The following is an 18,364-nucleotide window of genomic DNA, read 5'->3' as shown; positions in this document are numbered from 1 at the left end:
CATTTATTAATGACACGATATTACAGGGGGAGAATTAATGTTTTCGAAATAATGTATTGAATGACACCTCTGCTGTCCAATCGTAGACCGCTTGGAAAGTCTTAGTAGCCAATCGGGACGCAGAAGGCGGGGCATTGAAAAAAAATACAGGCTGATCTGCTCGCGCGAGTGTCAGGAACAGGAAGTGAAAGCGGCTGCTGCTGAGTGCCTGAAGCACAAGCACTTTCTTCAGAAACTTCGGCTGCCTCTGACGGCTCCGGTGCTTTGAAAGATGGACAGCCAAGGAAGAAAAGTGGTGGTTTGTGATAACGGAACAGGGGTACGTTCGCAACTCTAACACCTGTCATTTATTTTTGGCTCGCTTAGCTTTTGGCTAAAGTTAAATGAGAGTGAGGAAGACAGACCCCTAACAGGAAGTCATGAAAGCTTAGCGCATATATAAGGAATGTGTGACAGCTGCCCTTATATTCATCTCTGCCGAGAACTCGGTGTTATCCGACTGTGAAGCGATTCATAATCTTTATTTCTCATATTTAAGATAAAACCAGCTCATTAAGTCCGCATTAGATGCTAGCTGCACAGTTGCTGTGGAATGTGGGGTGATTTGGGTTATATCGCTACATACATGCATGATAATATATACTCAATGGCACACAAATAATAATTTCGTTTTTTCGTTTGTGGGTCGGTTGCATGATCAAAACCCCGAGGGCTCAATCCTGCACCCAGCAGCTTTATCTCAGCCTGTTAGCTTGCTCCTGTCATTGCTATCATCATAATACATCATTGAGATTAATTTTGCTTTAGAGTGGCCACAGCTAAAACATGCTGTTCCCATCCTCTATGAATGTTGCCTTTTATGGATCATCCACTTGTTTGATAACGTTTTGCATATTGCAAGCACCGGGTGATGTTACTTCCTCTCGTGCCTTTCGGTGGATAACGTTTGCTGTGTAAGATAAATCGAGTTTCACTAATGCTGGAGAAGATCTGTATTGGTAGATCATAAAATTAAGACATCATAGATAATATAATTGATGCCTGATATAATTTACCCATAGGGAATTTACCATGATACTTGGGGGCGTGGTCATATATTTTGACGTCATAGTTGGCTAGTGAGTGACGCGATCCTCTGCAAACAGTGAGATTTGGGAATAATGTGATCAAGGAATATTTTAGTAGTGTATTTTTAGTAAATACTAAAAGTGGTTGGGCACGGATGGCCAGAATGGAACAAGAGCCATGATGAGTCAGAAGGAAGTGATGTCACCTGTTAAAACCACAGCATGCACAGAGAAAGCAGTGTTGTGGTTGACCAATAAATGAGCCTGAAAGCCTTCAGACCATTTTTGGAATCGTGTTACCACGAGAAACAAGTGACATTTTTATCGAGGTTTATGCAAAGTGAGTTTTATGCAAACATATTTGTTGGTGATGATTTCCAGAGCAGATACCATCAGAAAACGGATGAATCCAGACAGTCAAAAGCTGTTCTGAATATTTTTCAGAAGTACCGATGAACATCTTAAAGCAATATGGGACATTCTCACTAGGGCAGTCGACTAGTAGGAGACAGATCAAGTACTTCATTACAGTACTTGATTTGTTGTTGCAGCTCATTTGTTGGTGAGCCTGAATAATATAAACTAGATGGTTCAACCAAAAATGAAAATTATGTCATCATTTACTCACCCTCATGTTGTTCCAAACCTGTGTGAGTTTCTTCTGTTGAACACAAAACTTTGAACTACTGAATTGCAGCAGGAGTTAGTCTTAAAACCTGGAAACTTTTTTTTTTGGTTAAAATGCCCGAAATAAGGTATTTGGTCATTTGGCATAAAAAAAAAATGTTTGGTTCTGGTTTCCGACCGACCCTGTCAATTTATGTGCGACCCAAATTTATTTTATGAGCTTGGGGAAGAAATAATAAAAAATAAATAAATACACAAATAAAAAACTTTGAGGAGATCTATAATTTATGTTTTTGTACAGCACCGTAGTATAGCCTGTTGTCCTCCAGCAATGCGAACAAACGAGGAAGCCACGGCGTTCACACATTGTTGTTGTCATGTAGATGCACTGCTGCGCTCGTGACAGGGCGCATGAACTGAATGAGCAGAGATAGAGAGAGAGATAGAGAGATAGAGATAGAGAGAGAGAGCCCCGGTCGCGCGCGCGCTCTCTCTCTCTCTGCGGAGCCAGGCGAAAGTAGGCTTCATCGTCTCAAAACTAAGCACTGTCTTGCTCTCTCTCTCCCTCGCACATATTAATCAAAATAAATCGACACGATGGCAAGGTCGGTAGACTAAAGTTTCATGTGGAGCATTCGGAGATTTCTTTTTTCCTGAATTACCGCTGGGTGGGAATTGGGCTAAAATACGTTGCCTTATCTTGTCTGAAAATTGTTCCAAACATTCAGCTGACATATAAACCACACTTTAAATAAACGAAAAAACTATCCAGTGATGAAATGTTTTCTGTGATGACACAAATCTTGTGGGATGTCTTAACCGCCGGGATAATCACACAACGCGCACACGTCCGATAATGACACGTCTAATTCGCGAACTAATGACTCATTTGAACCGATTCGTTTTAATGAATGGTTAAAACAACTGATCTTTCCAACACTGAACTTTCCAACACTGAACTCACGAGACGTCTGAATCGGCGTATAACTAATCGGTAACACTTTACAATAAGGCAACCCCGTTTGCCCCCGCGCACACATTTAAAATCAGCGTGTGTGTGTAACATGCTGGGACACACACACAAGGTGGTAGAGTACATGTACAGGTAGGCTATGTTATGAACAAATAGAGTAGCTTATCCATCGCTACTGTAAAAAAAAAAAAAAGCAGTTTGAAAAGCAGTTGCTAACCAGTGGTTAAATGGGTACACACACACACACACACACACACACACACACACACACACACACACACACACACACACACACACACACACACACACACACACACACACACACACACACACACATTTATATGCAACTGTAGTTAGACACATGTATGATTCTTTATATCTTCAACAGATGATTTTGCTAAACTAACACAATACAACAAGATGAAGGTGTCCGCTAACATGACAATAAAAAGTTAACAAAGTATAAAATCCTATAATATTGAGTTAATACATATAAAACACAAACCAACACATTCACACACTTGTGAAAATTTTATCCCATTTATTTAGGAATTTAAATCTACCAGAAGCTGTGTAATGTTGTGGCATCATTAACTCTTACTGTAAGTGACGACACGTTGAACGACGTGTTTGGAGCTTTCGAATGTGGCATCTGCGTATGCATATCTATGATAACAGAGTATGTCAGGACATTAAACGTCAACGCATCAAACTGTTTTGTTTTAGATTGAAAGAGTTTTCGGAAACAACCATAGTGACGTTGAAGTCATGTTCCTGTGGTGTAGTTCTTTATAGCTTTGGCTTTTAATTCTGGTGATTGCATTTAGATCATAAAAGTTGTGAAGATAATCATGATGAACAAAACAGGCAGAATCACACATTTTTGTTGGTTACAGAGCTTATTTTCTGCAAAAGTCCAAAACCCAGTGGTAAAATGCAATCGAGGGAACCAGTGTGATGCTAACTTCCTGATTGGCCTACAAAATGATGTCATCCTTGTGGCACTCTGTTGCAGTATTTTATAAAAAATATGTGTGTTGTACAATTAAATACAGTTTTTCTAATTATGCTCATCTGTGGAATTGCTAGAAATTGCTGTTTTTGAGTGCAATCTCTATGACATGAATACTTTTTATCTGGTAATCACAAAAACCTAGTTGGTCAATTATTGTAGTGACTGTGATAATAATTATAATATTGGCTATTGTTATGGTGCGCAGGTGCAGAGGTAATATGTTAAATGCAACAAAAAAAAAGAATATATATATATTATATATATATTTTTTTGCATTTAACATATTACCTCTGCATCTGCGCACCATAACAATGACCAATCATCAAGATGTGTCGAAGGCATCAAATTCAGTTTTGTTTTGCTATCTTGTTGTCTCTTTTGTTTAAACAAGTAGAGGATGAACACAGTATTCTTCATTACTTTTCTCTCTCTCTCTCTGAATCCTTTAGTTTGTCAAGTGTGGCTATGCCGGATCCAACTTCCCAGAGCACATCTTCCCAGCACTGGTGGGCAGGCCCATCATCCGATCCACAACTAAAGTGGGCAACATTGAGATCAAGGTGAGGTCCACACTCGCACTCAGTCTGCTCTCTGCCTGGTCAGATTATCAGTTTAGAGTTTGTTAGAGAATACTGTGTATTGAAGGATTCTCTAAAGTAGTGTTCAAAACTTTTAGCTTGGTTGTTTCAAAGTCGCCCTGTAGTCAAGGCATATAGTTTGTCATAACATCGTAATACACCCGCATCATATACCCTCTATATTGATAAATCTACCCAAGTTTTCATATAAAAAGTAAAATATACCGGGATAACCTGGCATCTCTCGAGACCCTGTTAGTTTGCTATTAATGATATGCTAAAGCTCACCGACACGTTGATGTGATTGATTTCAAGGTAGTTTGTGATGTCAGAAACACCAGCGATTTCAAATGTGTTCTTGATTTTGTGTTTGGTTCACTGGCAGTTTTAAAGAGAAAATACTCAGCAATGGTGTTGACTTATGAGTTACACATGGTTTGTCTTAAAGCATATTAAAAACACCACATAGACATATAAACAATATTAAAAACTTGATTTTCACCACAGGGGGACTTAAATAAAGCCTTCATTCTGTCCTGTTTGACCTTCTTTTAATACTTACACTTTTTCCTTCTTGTTCTTCACATGGTAAAGTAGAATAACAAAAAAATGGTAAGTGCAGCCTGACGTTTGCTCTGTTTAACACTTATCGCCTGCTGAGGAGAGTGTGATGCGCCATGCAGTATTACAGTGGTGTTGCAGATTATTGTTCTTCTATTTACTCTTGATTCATTTTGTACAGTATCTCATTCCTTATAGATAATTGCAGTTTCTTTTACTGAAGTTTATATCATTGCAAAATATATTGTGAGTATTCGATGTATCGCCCAGCCCTTTATTTTTTGTGTTGTATTATCTAAATTTCCACAGTGCAAGTGCTCTTACACTGCAGTTTGTCTTCTGTTTCAAAGCTGCAAATGTCTTTCACAGAACTTGGCAACTATTCATATCCCCATCAGACATTATAGCTTAATTTCCTTCTCCGGTCTGAAATAGATTTAGCAGAAGTCGGCCTCAAGATGGAGGGAAATGTTGATGTCTCTGCACTTTGTGTAGCTGCCCATCATCCTGTCTGTCTGTTCAATGTCCTCTGGCCTCTAGAATAATGTTTGAGGAACTAGGAGAAAACCAAAAAGCTCTAAATAGATTCTGACGTGTCACAAACGATGCATTGGTAGCAGTGTTCACAAGATATTGTACACGCAGAGCTCCTTTTTTCAAAACACTTCCAGACAACCCTGAATATGCCTTTTCAGGTAAACAAAATGTTGCTGAAGGTGTGCTGTACCCAGGAAGTTAGTCAGACAGATGAAATTTAAGGACAGCGGGGCTCCATTGAAAACACATGGCACGACCAGACACATCCTGTGCCGGTGCCAAAGTACACACTGTACCCGTGCACAACGTGATAATCCATACAATTAACATTCAGTGATTCATTCAATACTCAAAGCCTTCCTAGTTATTAGAGATGTTCTCTCAGACAAGCATCTATTACCAAAGTGTATGTATAAAAAAAGTCCCTCTTTGGATTTAAATAGGCAAATGCGTAAGAGTCTATGACTGGATCGTTCTTGCAGTGATTATTATGTTTCTAGCATGTTATGTATTTGACAACAGTTCTTTTAACCCTAACTGATGGAGTGTGTAGCTTTTCAATTCTTAAACAACCATGAATGAAGAAACATCATGGCCATATTGCAGGAGGATAATGTCAAGATTCATCAGGCTCAAATTGTGAAAGAATGGTTGTGAGGAGCAGGAAGAATCATTTTCACACATGAATCGTCTCCTCTGAGTCCAGACATTGAAGTGTTTGGGATGTGCTGGAGGAGACTTTACAGAGTGCTGGACTCTTGCATTGTCAATACAAGATCTTGACCAAAAATTGATGCACCTCTTAATAAATGCTGTGATGTTGTTATTTCCATCAAGACGTGCATCAGTTTTTGCAACAGTCAAGCTCTCTGTAAAGTCTGCTGGAATATGGCCATGGTTGTTTAAGAAATGAAAAGCTACACACTCCATCAATTAGGGTTAAAAGAACAGTCGTTATAGTTATGTTTTGGACTTCCCTAATAATAAAACTTATCTTTGGTGTGAACCGGTATTAAAGGGGTCATGAACTGAGAATTAAAATTTCCTTTTTTTTGGTGTTACAGTTACGAGATCGTTATACTATAAAAATATCATGTACGTTTCAAAACTCAAGACTTCCTTGTTATTCCAAAAACAGCTTTTATTGAAACAAAGGCCAGAAAACGATATGATCTGAAAAGTGTGGAATTATGACATCATAGGGCAGCGAAAGACCATCTTTGCATAAGAATATCAACGTCTACATCACAGCGTCTTTGGTGCCGCCCACTGGAGCGTTAGTGAATGGTGACATGAGAACGAGAAAAGATCGACACAGGATAAATGCCATTACCTTCCAAACGATCCTGATGCTAGGAATGTGTGTTTCACTATGTCAATGTCTCAGCAGGGCATTATTTGTTTGTATTCGGTACATTTCACTGTGGATTATTTGGTAATTCAATCGCAAATTCAGCGCAGACTTTGCAAACAGACTTATGGATCCGTCGGCAACATCACAAACATGATTTCTGATGTGTAATAATTCAAGTTCAGACAGATTTTCTTTCTCAAAATCGCTCAATGCTGTTTATGCATCAGTAAATCAAGCCAATGACTAAACAATCAACTTCACTTTGTTTCGCTTTAGTAGCATGAAAATAATCTGTTTAAATTGTGATTAAATTGTATACAGATAGCGATTTAAAAAAATAACACTCCCCTTTTCACAATTCATTATTCTCGACAGCTGTAATAGTAAAAACGTGCTAAAAGTTTTCGAGAGAGCCAATCACAGCAGTCTCACACAGACACGCCCTTCAAACAGCGTTCAAATCAGAGGCTAGGAAAAATGCCTTTTATTTCTAATTTATGACAATTTTTTTGATTTGATTAACATTAAAAGTGCACCTCAGGAAGCATTATAAAATAGAAAAAAATTCAGTTCATGACGCCTTCAAAGCCAATGCTAAACGTGAGGGTTTATCTGGGGTAAAGGGTGGTCAATGCAAATTACTAACATGTTGTTGTGCATGGAGATCTGCTGTTCAGTGCATGTTGGTTCTAGTGAACGAGTGCAACATCTGTCCGTATGCCCATCTCATCTCAGCGGCCGTGTTTACTGTGCTTGAGGCGTCCTCGTGACCCAAACCCTAACTGCACCAAAGTGGATCCGCTGTGAGACATGAGACTAATGCTGATGCTGTGCTGCCACATTTGAAATGTTTTTGACGGATCCTATATCACTGACCTCTGGTTTCATCATCAGAGCTATGAGCCGAGATGTTTTTTCTAACCTCTGTCTTATGATTACTCAGGATCTGATGGTGGGAGATGAAGCGAGTGAACTGCGCTCAATGCTGGAGGTGAACTATCCAATGGAGAACGGCATCGTCAGGAACTGGGATGATATGAAGCACTTATGGGATTACACCTTCGGCCCGGAGAAGCTCAATGTCGAATCGCGCAACTGCAAGATCCTCCTCACAGAACCTCCCATGAACCCGACCAAGAACCGCGAGAAGATCATAGAGGTGTGTAGTCGGACCATTCGTGTGAAGTCACATTTCACGCCGTAATCCAAAGAAAAAAATTAAGAAATTATTCTTTCCATCAAGACAAATGAAGCCTACCCACACCCCTAATCTGAGTGATTATGTTGCTATAATTATTTATTCGTAATGGTAATTTTCTTATGTTTCTTGTTACTGCTGAATTTCATGAATTACTTTTAGTGTTAAATATATCCTAAAATTTTGTGAGAAAACATGCACAGAAAAATGCCTATCAAAACATCACTAAGATGCTGAAAAGGTCGTTCAAGTATTTGGCCTTGCCTCCCAGTAGTTTGGAGAGTTTTTATGCCCTAAATTATCTATATACACTCCTGTTCAAAAGTTTAAATTTTAAGTCAAGTAAAAGTCAACATTTACATTTCTACTTCAAATAAATGCCGTTAAGATGAATAAATATATCACAGACACGGTGTCATTTTTCTTTGTTTTGTCCCACTGCCCTTCAGGTCATGTTTGAGACGTACCAGTTTGCGGGTGTTTACATCGCCATCCAGGCTGTGCTGACACTTTATGCTCAAGGTGAGTTATCCGATGCACTGTATTAACCTTGTACATAACATTATTGCTCAATGTTGAATTGGTAAACATTTTATTGCAATCGGTGCGTCGCTGATTCAGACTTTGTATCAATATTTATCTGTTGTGCTACACCAAGGCCTTTTGACGGGGGTGGTGGTGGATTCGGGAGATGGAGTAACCCACATTTGCCCCGTGTACGAGGGCTTCTCTCTGCCCCATCTTACCAGGAGACTGGACATTGCGGGACGAGACATTACACGCTATCTCATTAAGGTATTGAATATTTAACTTTACATGCTTCAGCATCTTGGTTAAAATAATGTGAAGTATGTCATTTCACTTCCTCATTTAAAACGAAAGAGCTTAGATGTCCCACGATTCCCTAAATTGCCCTAATAACCTTTTATGTTATTCAGTCAAAGGGGCCGTTCAAACGGTGCATGTTTTTGTGTTTAAAAGTATAGTTTCCATCACTTCTCGAAAAATCCTTTAAATTTACCAGTATTTTGAAGGAATGAGAAATATAAGTATAAAACAAACATAATTTATAGTGGCATTCATTATAAACCCCAATCCTAAATAATTTTTTAAGCAAAACTAAAAGAACAGCGTGTGTGAAATGAATGTAGAAACTAATAAACGTAGGCTACCTCTCTCATTCGGCATTAATCCAAATGTGTGCTCTTTGTGCATGTTTTGCGTGCTTGACGTTAATTAAGGCTTAAACACTGGGGGAAAAATCAATCGGTTCATCAGAGTCAGTATTTGACTCAGTATTTTACAATACATTTTTTACATTACCGTTCTGAAAAGGGTTTGATCAGAAAAAATACCAGTTAATAATGTTTTTTTTTAACTTTTTTCGCCTATACTTTAAACAAGAGCATAGAACTTTATACTACAAAGAGCTTGTGACTAAACCTCGTAACTCCAGCGGATCCTCAAACTGTCAGCAAAACCAGAAGCTCCACCCGCCTCAGTCGTGAATGAAGTCCTGCACACATTTTGGTCTCTGCTTGTTTATGTATATGAAGAGTGGCCATCTAGTCATAGCCAATACAGCCTATGCATAGCACTTCATCTTTATAACACAAGATTTTGGCCAAATGTACAGGAAAAACTGTGCGCCCACATACATAGCTACAATAACCTTTGTAAGCTGATGAAAACAAAATGGGATGCACTTACTGCCTGTTGTAATGACTGACAAAACACACATCTCAGACATTCGCTGGTGAAAAACCTTGTAACTCAATTTAAGCTTGATTTTGGTCAAATGTTAATAATCTAATGACGCATGCAAGTGTCTGACCATACTTAAAGTCACAATACTACCTTTAAAAACATGGTTTGCTTATTTAAAGCAGCGGTTCTACAATAACCTGCAATTTTCGCCGGTTTAAAAAGACACACCAGGCTGGATATTACATGCCATTCATTTTCGCTTAAATGTAATGCTTTAACGGTTAGTGTCATAGATGTATCCTCGGAAAAAAACTCCTGAGATCCAAAAGCTGTGAAATGAGCTTGAACAATGATTAAACTGAAGCAAAATATTTAAACCAAAAGATAAAATAACTTTATTAACCAGTTAAAGGTAATTTCAAATATGCATTTCTGTTCAGAATGATTCAACTTGATTTTGTTTGTTCCTGTTAAGATTTTGTTTGTTTCCATTTTTGTTTTCGTTCCTTGAACATGTTCAGAGCGCCGCTCTGGAAAACGTCGCAAGTCGGGTCAGATTATAAAAAAACGTGACTTGCATTCCGACATGTTTGTTTGTTTTTTGGCATTACACAGTTGCTCTTGCTGCGAGGTTACGCCTTCAACCATTCGGCAGACTTCGAGACGGTGCGCATGATGAAGGAGAATCTCTGCTACGTGGGATACAACATCGAGCAGGAACAGAAGCTCGCCCTGGAGACCACCGTATTGGTGGAGACCTACACGGTCAGTTTTATGCGACTCAGAATTTCATGAACCATTTTAACACAAGGTTGCTTTCTAAAAAGGTGTTAACAGCCTGCAGTGTGAAAGTATCCTTCTTGCTGAGATGTTCGAAAGTTACGGTTTGTGAGGCAGAAGTTTTTCTGGCTGGAGTTTTTAGTATGTGGTTTCACAGATTTCCCACTGGGAGACGCAAGTGTTCTGCGTTTCCATGGTAACATGCTCTTTGGATTGGATTTTCAGCAGGGAAATTCTTCAGTCTATACTTTGACATCCTGTCTGTGAGACGCCACACACTGCTGGATTCTGATTGGCTGCTGGATGTGTAATTAAGCAGAGTGGCCTCAAGGGGGCAACAGTTGGTCAGAGTTTTACTTGTCACATAAACTGGGCTAAGCTCCTTCTTTTCTTTGAGTTTGTAGGTATGGGTGTGTTTTTTTTAATTTTTTAAATTTAATTTCTGAACTTTTTCTTTTAGAGGACATTCAAAAAAGAGAATCAAAAGAACAAGTTTTGAAACAAGCAAGGCTGTTTGGTGTTGAAGTTGCTTAACCAGCATGTAACATCGTTTCCTGCGTGGCCACAATCCTTCCCCAGCTGGGAAGCTCTGCATTTCCGACCTCTGGACAGTCCTCAATGGGCTCTTTATATACTCCCACACACCCTGTCGCCATTTTCTCATTAGTCATCACGGTTGGGCTCGGCTGTGGGTTATCCTTCAGACCTGAGACTTTGCTCAGTCTAACAGGAACATCTTATTATCAAGGCCAATTTGGAGTAGTGGGGCATGTGATAAGAAAGCAGCCAAATGTTGACACGGGGAGTGGTTATATACCACAGTATTTATCAGCCAGGTTACTTATCATAACACATACACTTGCAGTCCTGTTGCCACTGGAGACCGTTTAATAGCGTTTGACTTTTAATAAAGTTAGGGCTCTGTAAGCTTTTTTTCCCCCTACTCTAAGATGCAAAAACAGGAAGGATCACACATTTTGTCTAATTACATCTTTAGGGAAGTAGTCATTATATATCAGCAGCAAAAGCATCACAAATATATTGTGATTTTAATATATATATATATATATATATAAAATATATGTGCTGTATGTATGTATGTATATGTAAATGTTTTATGTTTTTAAAAGAAGTCTCTTCTGCTCACCAAGGCTGCATTTATTTGATTAAAATTATAAAACAAACCAAGTAATATTGTGAAATATTATTTCAATGTAAAACAGGGGGAATTAAATAATAGTATTGGGGGAAATAAATAAGATAAATCAATACTTTTATTCATCAAGGAGGAATTCAATTAATCAAAAGTGAGAGTAAAGACATTTATAATGTTACAAAAGATTCTATTTCAAATAAATGCTGTTGTTTTTAACTTTCTGTTCATCAAAGAATCCTAAAAAAAATGGTACACAACTGTTTTAAACATTGATAATAATAAGAAATGTTTCTTGAGCATCAAATAATCATATTAGAATGATTTCTGAAGGATCATGTGACACTGAAGACTGGAGTAATGATGCTGAAAATTCAGCTTTGATCACAGGAATAAATTACATTTTACTATATATTCACATAGAAAACAGCTGTTTTACATGGAAATAATATTTCACAATATTACTGGGTTTGTTTTGTATTTTTAATCAAATAAATGCAGCTTTGGTGAGCAGTAGAGACTTCTTTTAAAAACATTAAAAATCGTACCGACCCAAAACTTTTGAACGGCAGTGTGTGTGTGTGTGTATTAAAATCACAATATATTTGTGATGCTTTTGCTGCTGATATCCAATGACTACCATCCATCCATCCATCCATCCATCCATCCATCCATCCATCCATCCATCCATCCATCCATCCATCCATCCATCCATCCATCCATCCATCCATCCATCCATCCATCCATCCATCCATCCATCCATCCATCCATCCATCCATCCATCCATCCATCCATCCATCCATCCATCCATCCATCCATCCATCCATCCATCCATCCATCCATCCATCCATCCATCCATCCTGCCATCCATCCTGCCATCCATCCTGCCATCTTGATCCTGATATTCTCCTGTCTTGAGGCAGAATCACACAGACCCATGTTTTCATGTTCAGCACATGGCCATTTGTTTGGGCCATGTGCTTGTGTTGTCTCATTTCTAACCCCGCCCCCTTGTTATCCTCGTTTTGTAATTATTACCATATTAGTTTCACCTGTTAATTTTTAGCCTCCTTTTATAACCCCCTTGTGTTTCTCTGTCGGTTCATTTTTCAAACTCTGTCTATCTTTATAGTACACTTCTGTGAGTACTTTGCTTAGTATCCAGTTTAATGTATTGTGAGTTTTTATTATTAGTTCCTGCCTAGTCAAGTCTTTATTTATCATCTAGTCTTAGTCTTGCTTGTTGCCTCTAGTCTTGTTTTGCCCCCTCGTGGGTTTTGTTTTCTCTGTTTTGTCTTCAATAAATTGTTTGTAGAGCATTCAGTCTGCTTTTGGGTTTGTCTATCTATCTTATCTATCTTATCTATCTATCTTAAAGATATTATACCTTGTTTTTTTGAAGGAGTTTTTGATTAAAACAAGCAAAATTACCTGCTTGTTTCTTACCCCATTGGAAGATAATTTAGCTTGTTTTAAGCAAAAACTCTCTTTATTTTTATTTCAGAAAACAAGATATAATATCTTGTGTCATTTTACCTTCTTGATGAAAAAGCAAACAAGACAAAAATGCTAAGAAAAGCATTTTTTTGCTGTGTAGGTTCAGTATCTTTAGGTTCGGTGTTAAAAATGCCAATGTGAACACGAAGCGGACCAGGACTTTTTTTTTTTCTTTTTTTTTTCGCTTCAAGCAAACCGAACTACAAGTGTGAACCACCTCTTTATATTGACTTATTTAAAACCCTAAACGGTTGCATGTTCTCTGTGCCTGCAGCTCCCGGATGGCCGGGTGATTAAGGTTGGAGGAGAGAGGTTCGAGGCCCCGGAGGCTCTGTTTCAGCCGCATCTCATTAATGTGGAAGGAGTCGGAGTTGCCGAACTGCTCTTCAACACCATTCAAGCGGCAGACATTGACACAAGGTGAGCTCTTATTCCACACCACCAGCACTTCCTATAGTTACTGATCGGATCCTCCCTCCAACATACAATAAGTTATGTCTCATTATGTGACACTAAAATAAACAAACCAAGCAATAACATGATAACCTAAAGATGAACACTTGGTTTTGTCTTCCCGTCATTTTAGTAACATCACCCAATGGAGCTCACTGTATGTTTTTATCATGCTCTCTCTTCCTCAGGGCTGAGTTCTATAAACACATTGTTCTGTCGGGAGGATCCACCATGTACCCTGGTCTGCCCTCTCGACTAGAGAGGGAACTCAAGCAGCTTTATCTAGAGCGGGTACTTAAGGGGGATGTTGACAAGCTCTCGGTAAGTTTGCCCAATCAGTGCATGTGTAAATGTGTCATCCGTCAAACAGGAGTTCAACAGTAGCCCATTTGCATCTGAGTTTTAACAATTTTGACAGTTTTATGTAACGTAACGTTTTATGCTGGACGATATACTGAATGATTTACCAACTTTGTGATCGTGCCACAGAGTCGGTGTTTAAATCAAGTGGAGCTGCACTGTAAAGCCATACTTACAAATAATAGTCAGAAACTACAAACTTTAGACTTTTTTTTGTGTGTGTGTGTGTAGTATTATATTTGATATATCAAGCTTTTATGGCACATAAAGTGTGATATAGTGAGAATACAGAGCTCATAGTTGAGGAGGAAAAAACACCAAAGACTCAAACTGAGCAAAAATATGCAATTATTGGTCCATTTGCTGATATTTTTGTGAATTTCTTAAATTCTGATAGCTTTTAATGTAAATGTGATTTTTATAACAGTATGGCAGACTACTTGCATGTGAATATCAGTTGTCATTCGATATCTCCCGATAATATTTCTTTGTAAGGTTATATTTAAATGTTTAGTTTTATGATAGTTTTTATTGTGGGGCGAAATATAATAATGCAGTGCAATACAATAATGATTGAGAGGTGAACAAATAAATGTTGTTCAAAAGCCTGATGGATGAAAACTGATGTGGATAATCAAGTAAACCTTATTGCTTCTGTAAATGTTCATATTGAAATATTACTAATATCAAAGAAGGTATTCTCATGTTTACTTTATACAAATCAGTACAGAATTCACAGCAAAAACTCAAATGCATCACAACCTGAAAATACATTTTTACAATTATACTAAAAGCCAAGTCAGTCAGACAGCAGAAGCAATGAACTAGATTGTGTACAACAGAATTTTCAGCAGTTTTAATCATGCTGATTATTTAAGATGTTAGAAATGTACGTATCAAATATGATACAGTAGACTTTATAGGGTTAAGCTTGGATAAAATAAAGTATTTGGACTTTAATGCACACAGATGTGTGGTAATGCCTCCTGTGCACCAGCAGGTGGCGCTGTCCCGCTAAACAGACTGAGAACGCCACAGTTACACACACACTGCTGAGCTCCATCACATTTAAATCCTGGCCATTGGCCTGGAAAAGCATTTTGGGGAGCCTCAGACTGGGCCGCATGTCAGGCCACTATATATAGATGATCAATTTCAGATGGCATGCCGATACGCCCGAGCGACGTGTCTGTCTGCTTATCCCGAAACTGTGTTTAAGGCAAATTAAAAAGCAATCGACTTTACATGAAGGCCTCCATGAGACCCTTTCAGCCACCTGTTTATAGCCGGATGAACACAGAACGGCTCCACATACACTGTACACCTCATTATTCTCCCATTTGGGTTGGCCGCTCGATTCCCAACCGGACAGTGTGCTTTTTATATGCATTAAAGAGATCCATTCAAACCGTTTTCTTGTATGTGGGTCAGTGTCCATGCTATTCCACTCCCCTGAAATTCTCGTCACGCTGTCTATTTAATACCCCCATAGAAATTCAAGATCCGGATCGAGGACCCTCCCCGCCGCAAGCACATGGTGTTCCTGGGTGGAGCGGTGCTGGCTGACATCATGAAAGACAAGGACAACTTCTGGCTGACGCGGGAAGAGTATCAGGAAAAGGGCGTGCGCGTTCTGGAGAAGCTCGGCGTCACTGTCAGATAAACACGGATAAACGCCCCTCGACCCCTGCATCTATTTTACATCACCAATCTCCTTTGTTCAGCGAATAATGTCACCAGGTGTGGATTTATGGGTTTGAATTATCAATGGTACTCAGGAGGTTTTGTATTATTTTATTTGGTCTTCTGTCACGGCACTGACGTACGAGCGGCGATCGCTTCATTCCTACTTTGCAGTGCATTTTCTTGTCCCTTTCACATAATATAGAATATATTAATTATATAATAATAATAATCTACTACTGTTCAAAAGTTTGGGGCCGGTAAGATCTTTTTATGTTTTTGAAAGAAGTACTTTATGCACAAGGCGGCATTTATGTGATTTTAAAAATGATTGTTCTTAAAGTTAATATTGTGAAATATTATTACAGTTTAACATAACTGTTTTCTATTTGAATATCTTTTAAAATGTAATTTATTCCTGTGATCAAAGCTGAATTTTCAGCATCATTACTCCAGTCTTCAGTGTCACATGAACATTCAGAAATCATTCTAATATGTGGATTTACTGCTCAAGAAACATTTCTGATTATGATCAATGTTGAAAACGGTTGTGCTGCTTCATATTTTTTTCAGGATTTGTTGATGAACTGAAAGTTCAAACAGCTTTTTTTTTATTGAATTTTCTTCATGTACTGGACTGTGCATCATTGCTTTAAAAAAATGTAAAAAATTAACCATTCATACTGACCCCAAACCTTTGAACGATAGTGTATACTTCAAATTACAAATTATAAATTTGTCTTAATATATTGAATGAAATATGAAACTTTTAAATAATTTCATCACTTTTTAGCTACCTGAGTGCTGCACTTCTAACATGAAAAAGTGGCAATTTATTAAGATTTTTTTTCTGTAACTTGAAATGTTTTGAACCAAACATGATTTTTGGGAATGATTTTTTCTTATTAAATATTTTATAGTTTATTGTTCCTGTATTATCAATATTATTCATTACTGCCACCCTCCTCCAGGAAGTGACGTTATTTTGGGTGGGAAAAACGAGCACAAGCATCTTTAAGTATTAGCAATGAAATCTGTGATGTTTTGTGCTATTCGTTGGTTTGTGTTACTCTAAAACACTTCTGATAAATTTGATAAAATTACAGATATTCTAATATTATCCTTATTATGAAAAAATAACAATTACTCTGAAGCGTCAGTTCCTCGCTGAGTAATGGCCCACTTTAAATTTTAGTTTCCATCCAATTAGGCATCTCCATCAAATGTTTTAATTTTAAATTCATGAAGTCTAAGTGTCTGATCTTAGCTAGAATGTGTTTCTAAAAACTCTTACAGAAACTACAACACAAACATATGAATTTCAGTGACTTACTTCAGTGAGTAAGAGTAGTGTGTGACAGGAATGACCCAATCAGTGATGAGTAATAGCAATATGTAACACCAAAGCTTACAAATGGTGATGACAGGAACAATCATCACTTCTGTATTACTGCAAAGACTAATATAAGCTGTAATGAGCCCCGTTCACGACTGGATGTTGTTCTGTATGTCAGTCCGGTGACAGAGAGACAAAGGCATTATCGTCTGCCTGCCTGTAATGTAAGGCCAGAAATAAAATGAATTTTTTTCCAGGGGAAATTACTTCTTTGCCAGAGTTACGATTAAAGAAACCGAGCAACCAAAACGTATCGCGGTCATTTTAATTCCAGTGTGGTCGTGAAGCTTTAGCCGTGTGGCTGTAGCGAAGCCTTTCTGCTGTTTCTGTCTGTCCATTCTGTGCTGTTTCTCTGTTATTGTGTCGTGCTTGTCCAGAATAATAAGAGGGACTCGAGTTACTGCGAAGTGTGGTGTTTTTTGCGTTTTGAGAAATTGAACTGAGAGTCTGTGGCATTTTTTTGCTAATGTATTTATCAGGCGGGCCAGTCTTCTGCTTTGTCTGCCTTTAAAAATAGTGTAAGCACACTTCAACATCAGTTTGACAGTTGCAACTGAAGTTTTATGTTGCATATATATATATATATATATATATATATATAATATTAAAATAAATATATATATATAAAGAAAAGGTTTTTGTTTTTATTCTCTTGGCTGTCCTTTTGTTTTTTGTTTTCGAGTTTGTTTTTTTCACATGCAGTGCTGTGTATAATAAAAAAAAAAATATTCTGAAATCTCAATCAGACAGTTGCTTCAAGTTATTCCCTGAATTGATAATGCCGGGATGCTATTTTTAAGAAAGGTAACTTAGAGAATAAATCTGACATGGATAATATTGTTTCAGACTGATTGTTTATGGACATTTAAACAGTACATAACAAAAACATTGGTAGTTGTTCTGCCTCATATTGTCTCTTGCAAATATTAGAGACACCACATATTTGTCCAATATTATTTTAAAAATATCCTTGTCCAGTGCCAATCACAATTTATGTAGCTGGATCTTATTTTCCTCTCTTTTTTTTATTTGTATCGTAATGTAACTGCCTAATTCTGATTTAAATAAAGAATATGATTTATATTTGTTCTGTTGCTACTTGTTCTTTTTTACCACTTTATCCTAAAGACAATTTAAAGGTAGGCTATACTATGTGCTTTTTTGTTTAAGATTAATAGTCAATCATAAATCCTTCATTCAATTGTCCTACCCAGATTCACTATGGTACGCAGCATAATATAAGTTTAAATCTTTAAGATCTGTCGGGATGGTTTTCCTGGGAAATTACATGCGTCACTCGCGTGCGTGTGTCGTCATATCCGTAAATAGAGAAAAGTTGCTCCGGCTGCGAGTAATGTTAGCAGAGGTTAGTTCTCTTACGAGAGTATCTCTCGTACTGTGTAATATCTTACGCTACGGGGAAAA

The 18,364-nt window shown here is 37.8% G+C and overlaps 1 protein-coding gene across 1 annotated transcript; it reads left to right on the top strand.

Annotated features, from left to right (window-relative positions):
• The first annotated feature begins 173 nt into the window (after window positions 1-173).
• On the top strand, window positions 174-17,073 carry actr2b (actin related protein 2b). The gene is made up of 9 exons (XM_077247022.1): window positions 174-319; window positions 4,132-4,242; window positions 7,656-7,871; window positions 8,360-8,432; window positions 8,569-8,705; window positions 10,233-10,382; window positions 13,322-13,467; window positions 13,689-13,821; window positions 15,353-17,073. The coding sequence occupies exons 1-9, from the start codon at window positions 272-274 to the stop codon at window positions 15,521-15,523; spliced, it is 1,185 nt and encodes a 394-aa protein (XP_077103137.1). The 5' UTR covers window positions 174-271; the 3' UTR covers window positions 15,524-17,073.
• Window positions 17,074-18,364: the final 1,291 nt, after the last annotated feature.

Source organism: Siphateles boraxobius, unplaced genomic scaffold, assembly GCF_051911475.1.
Source record: "Siphateles boraxobius isolate OS27281-9 unplaced genomic scaffold, OSU_SipBor_1 104, whole genome shotgun sequence".
NCBI lineage: Eukaryota > Metazoa > Chordata > Actinopteri > Cypriniformes > Leuciscidae > Siphateles > Siphateles boraxobius.
Note: the sequence above shows the minus strand (reverse complement) of the source record. Positions and strands in the feature narration are given on the sequence as shown.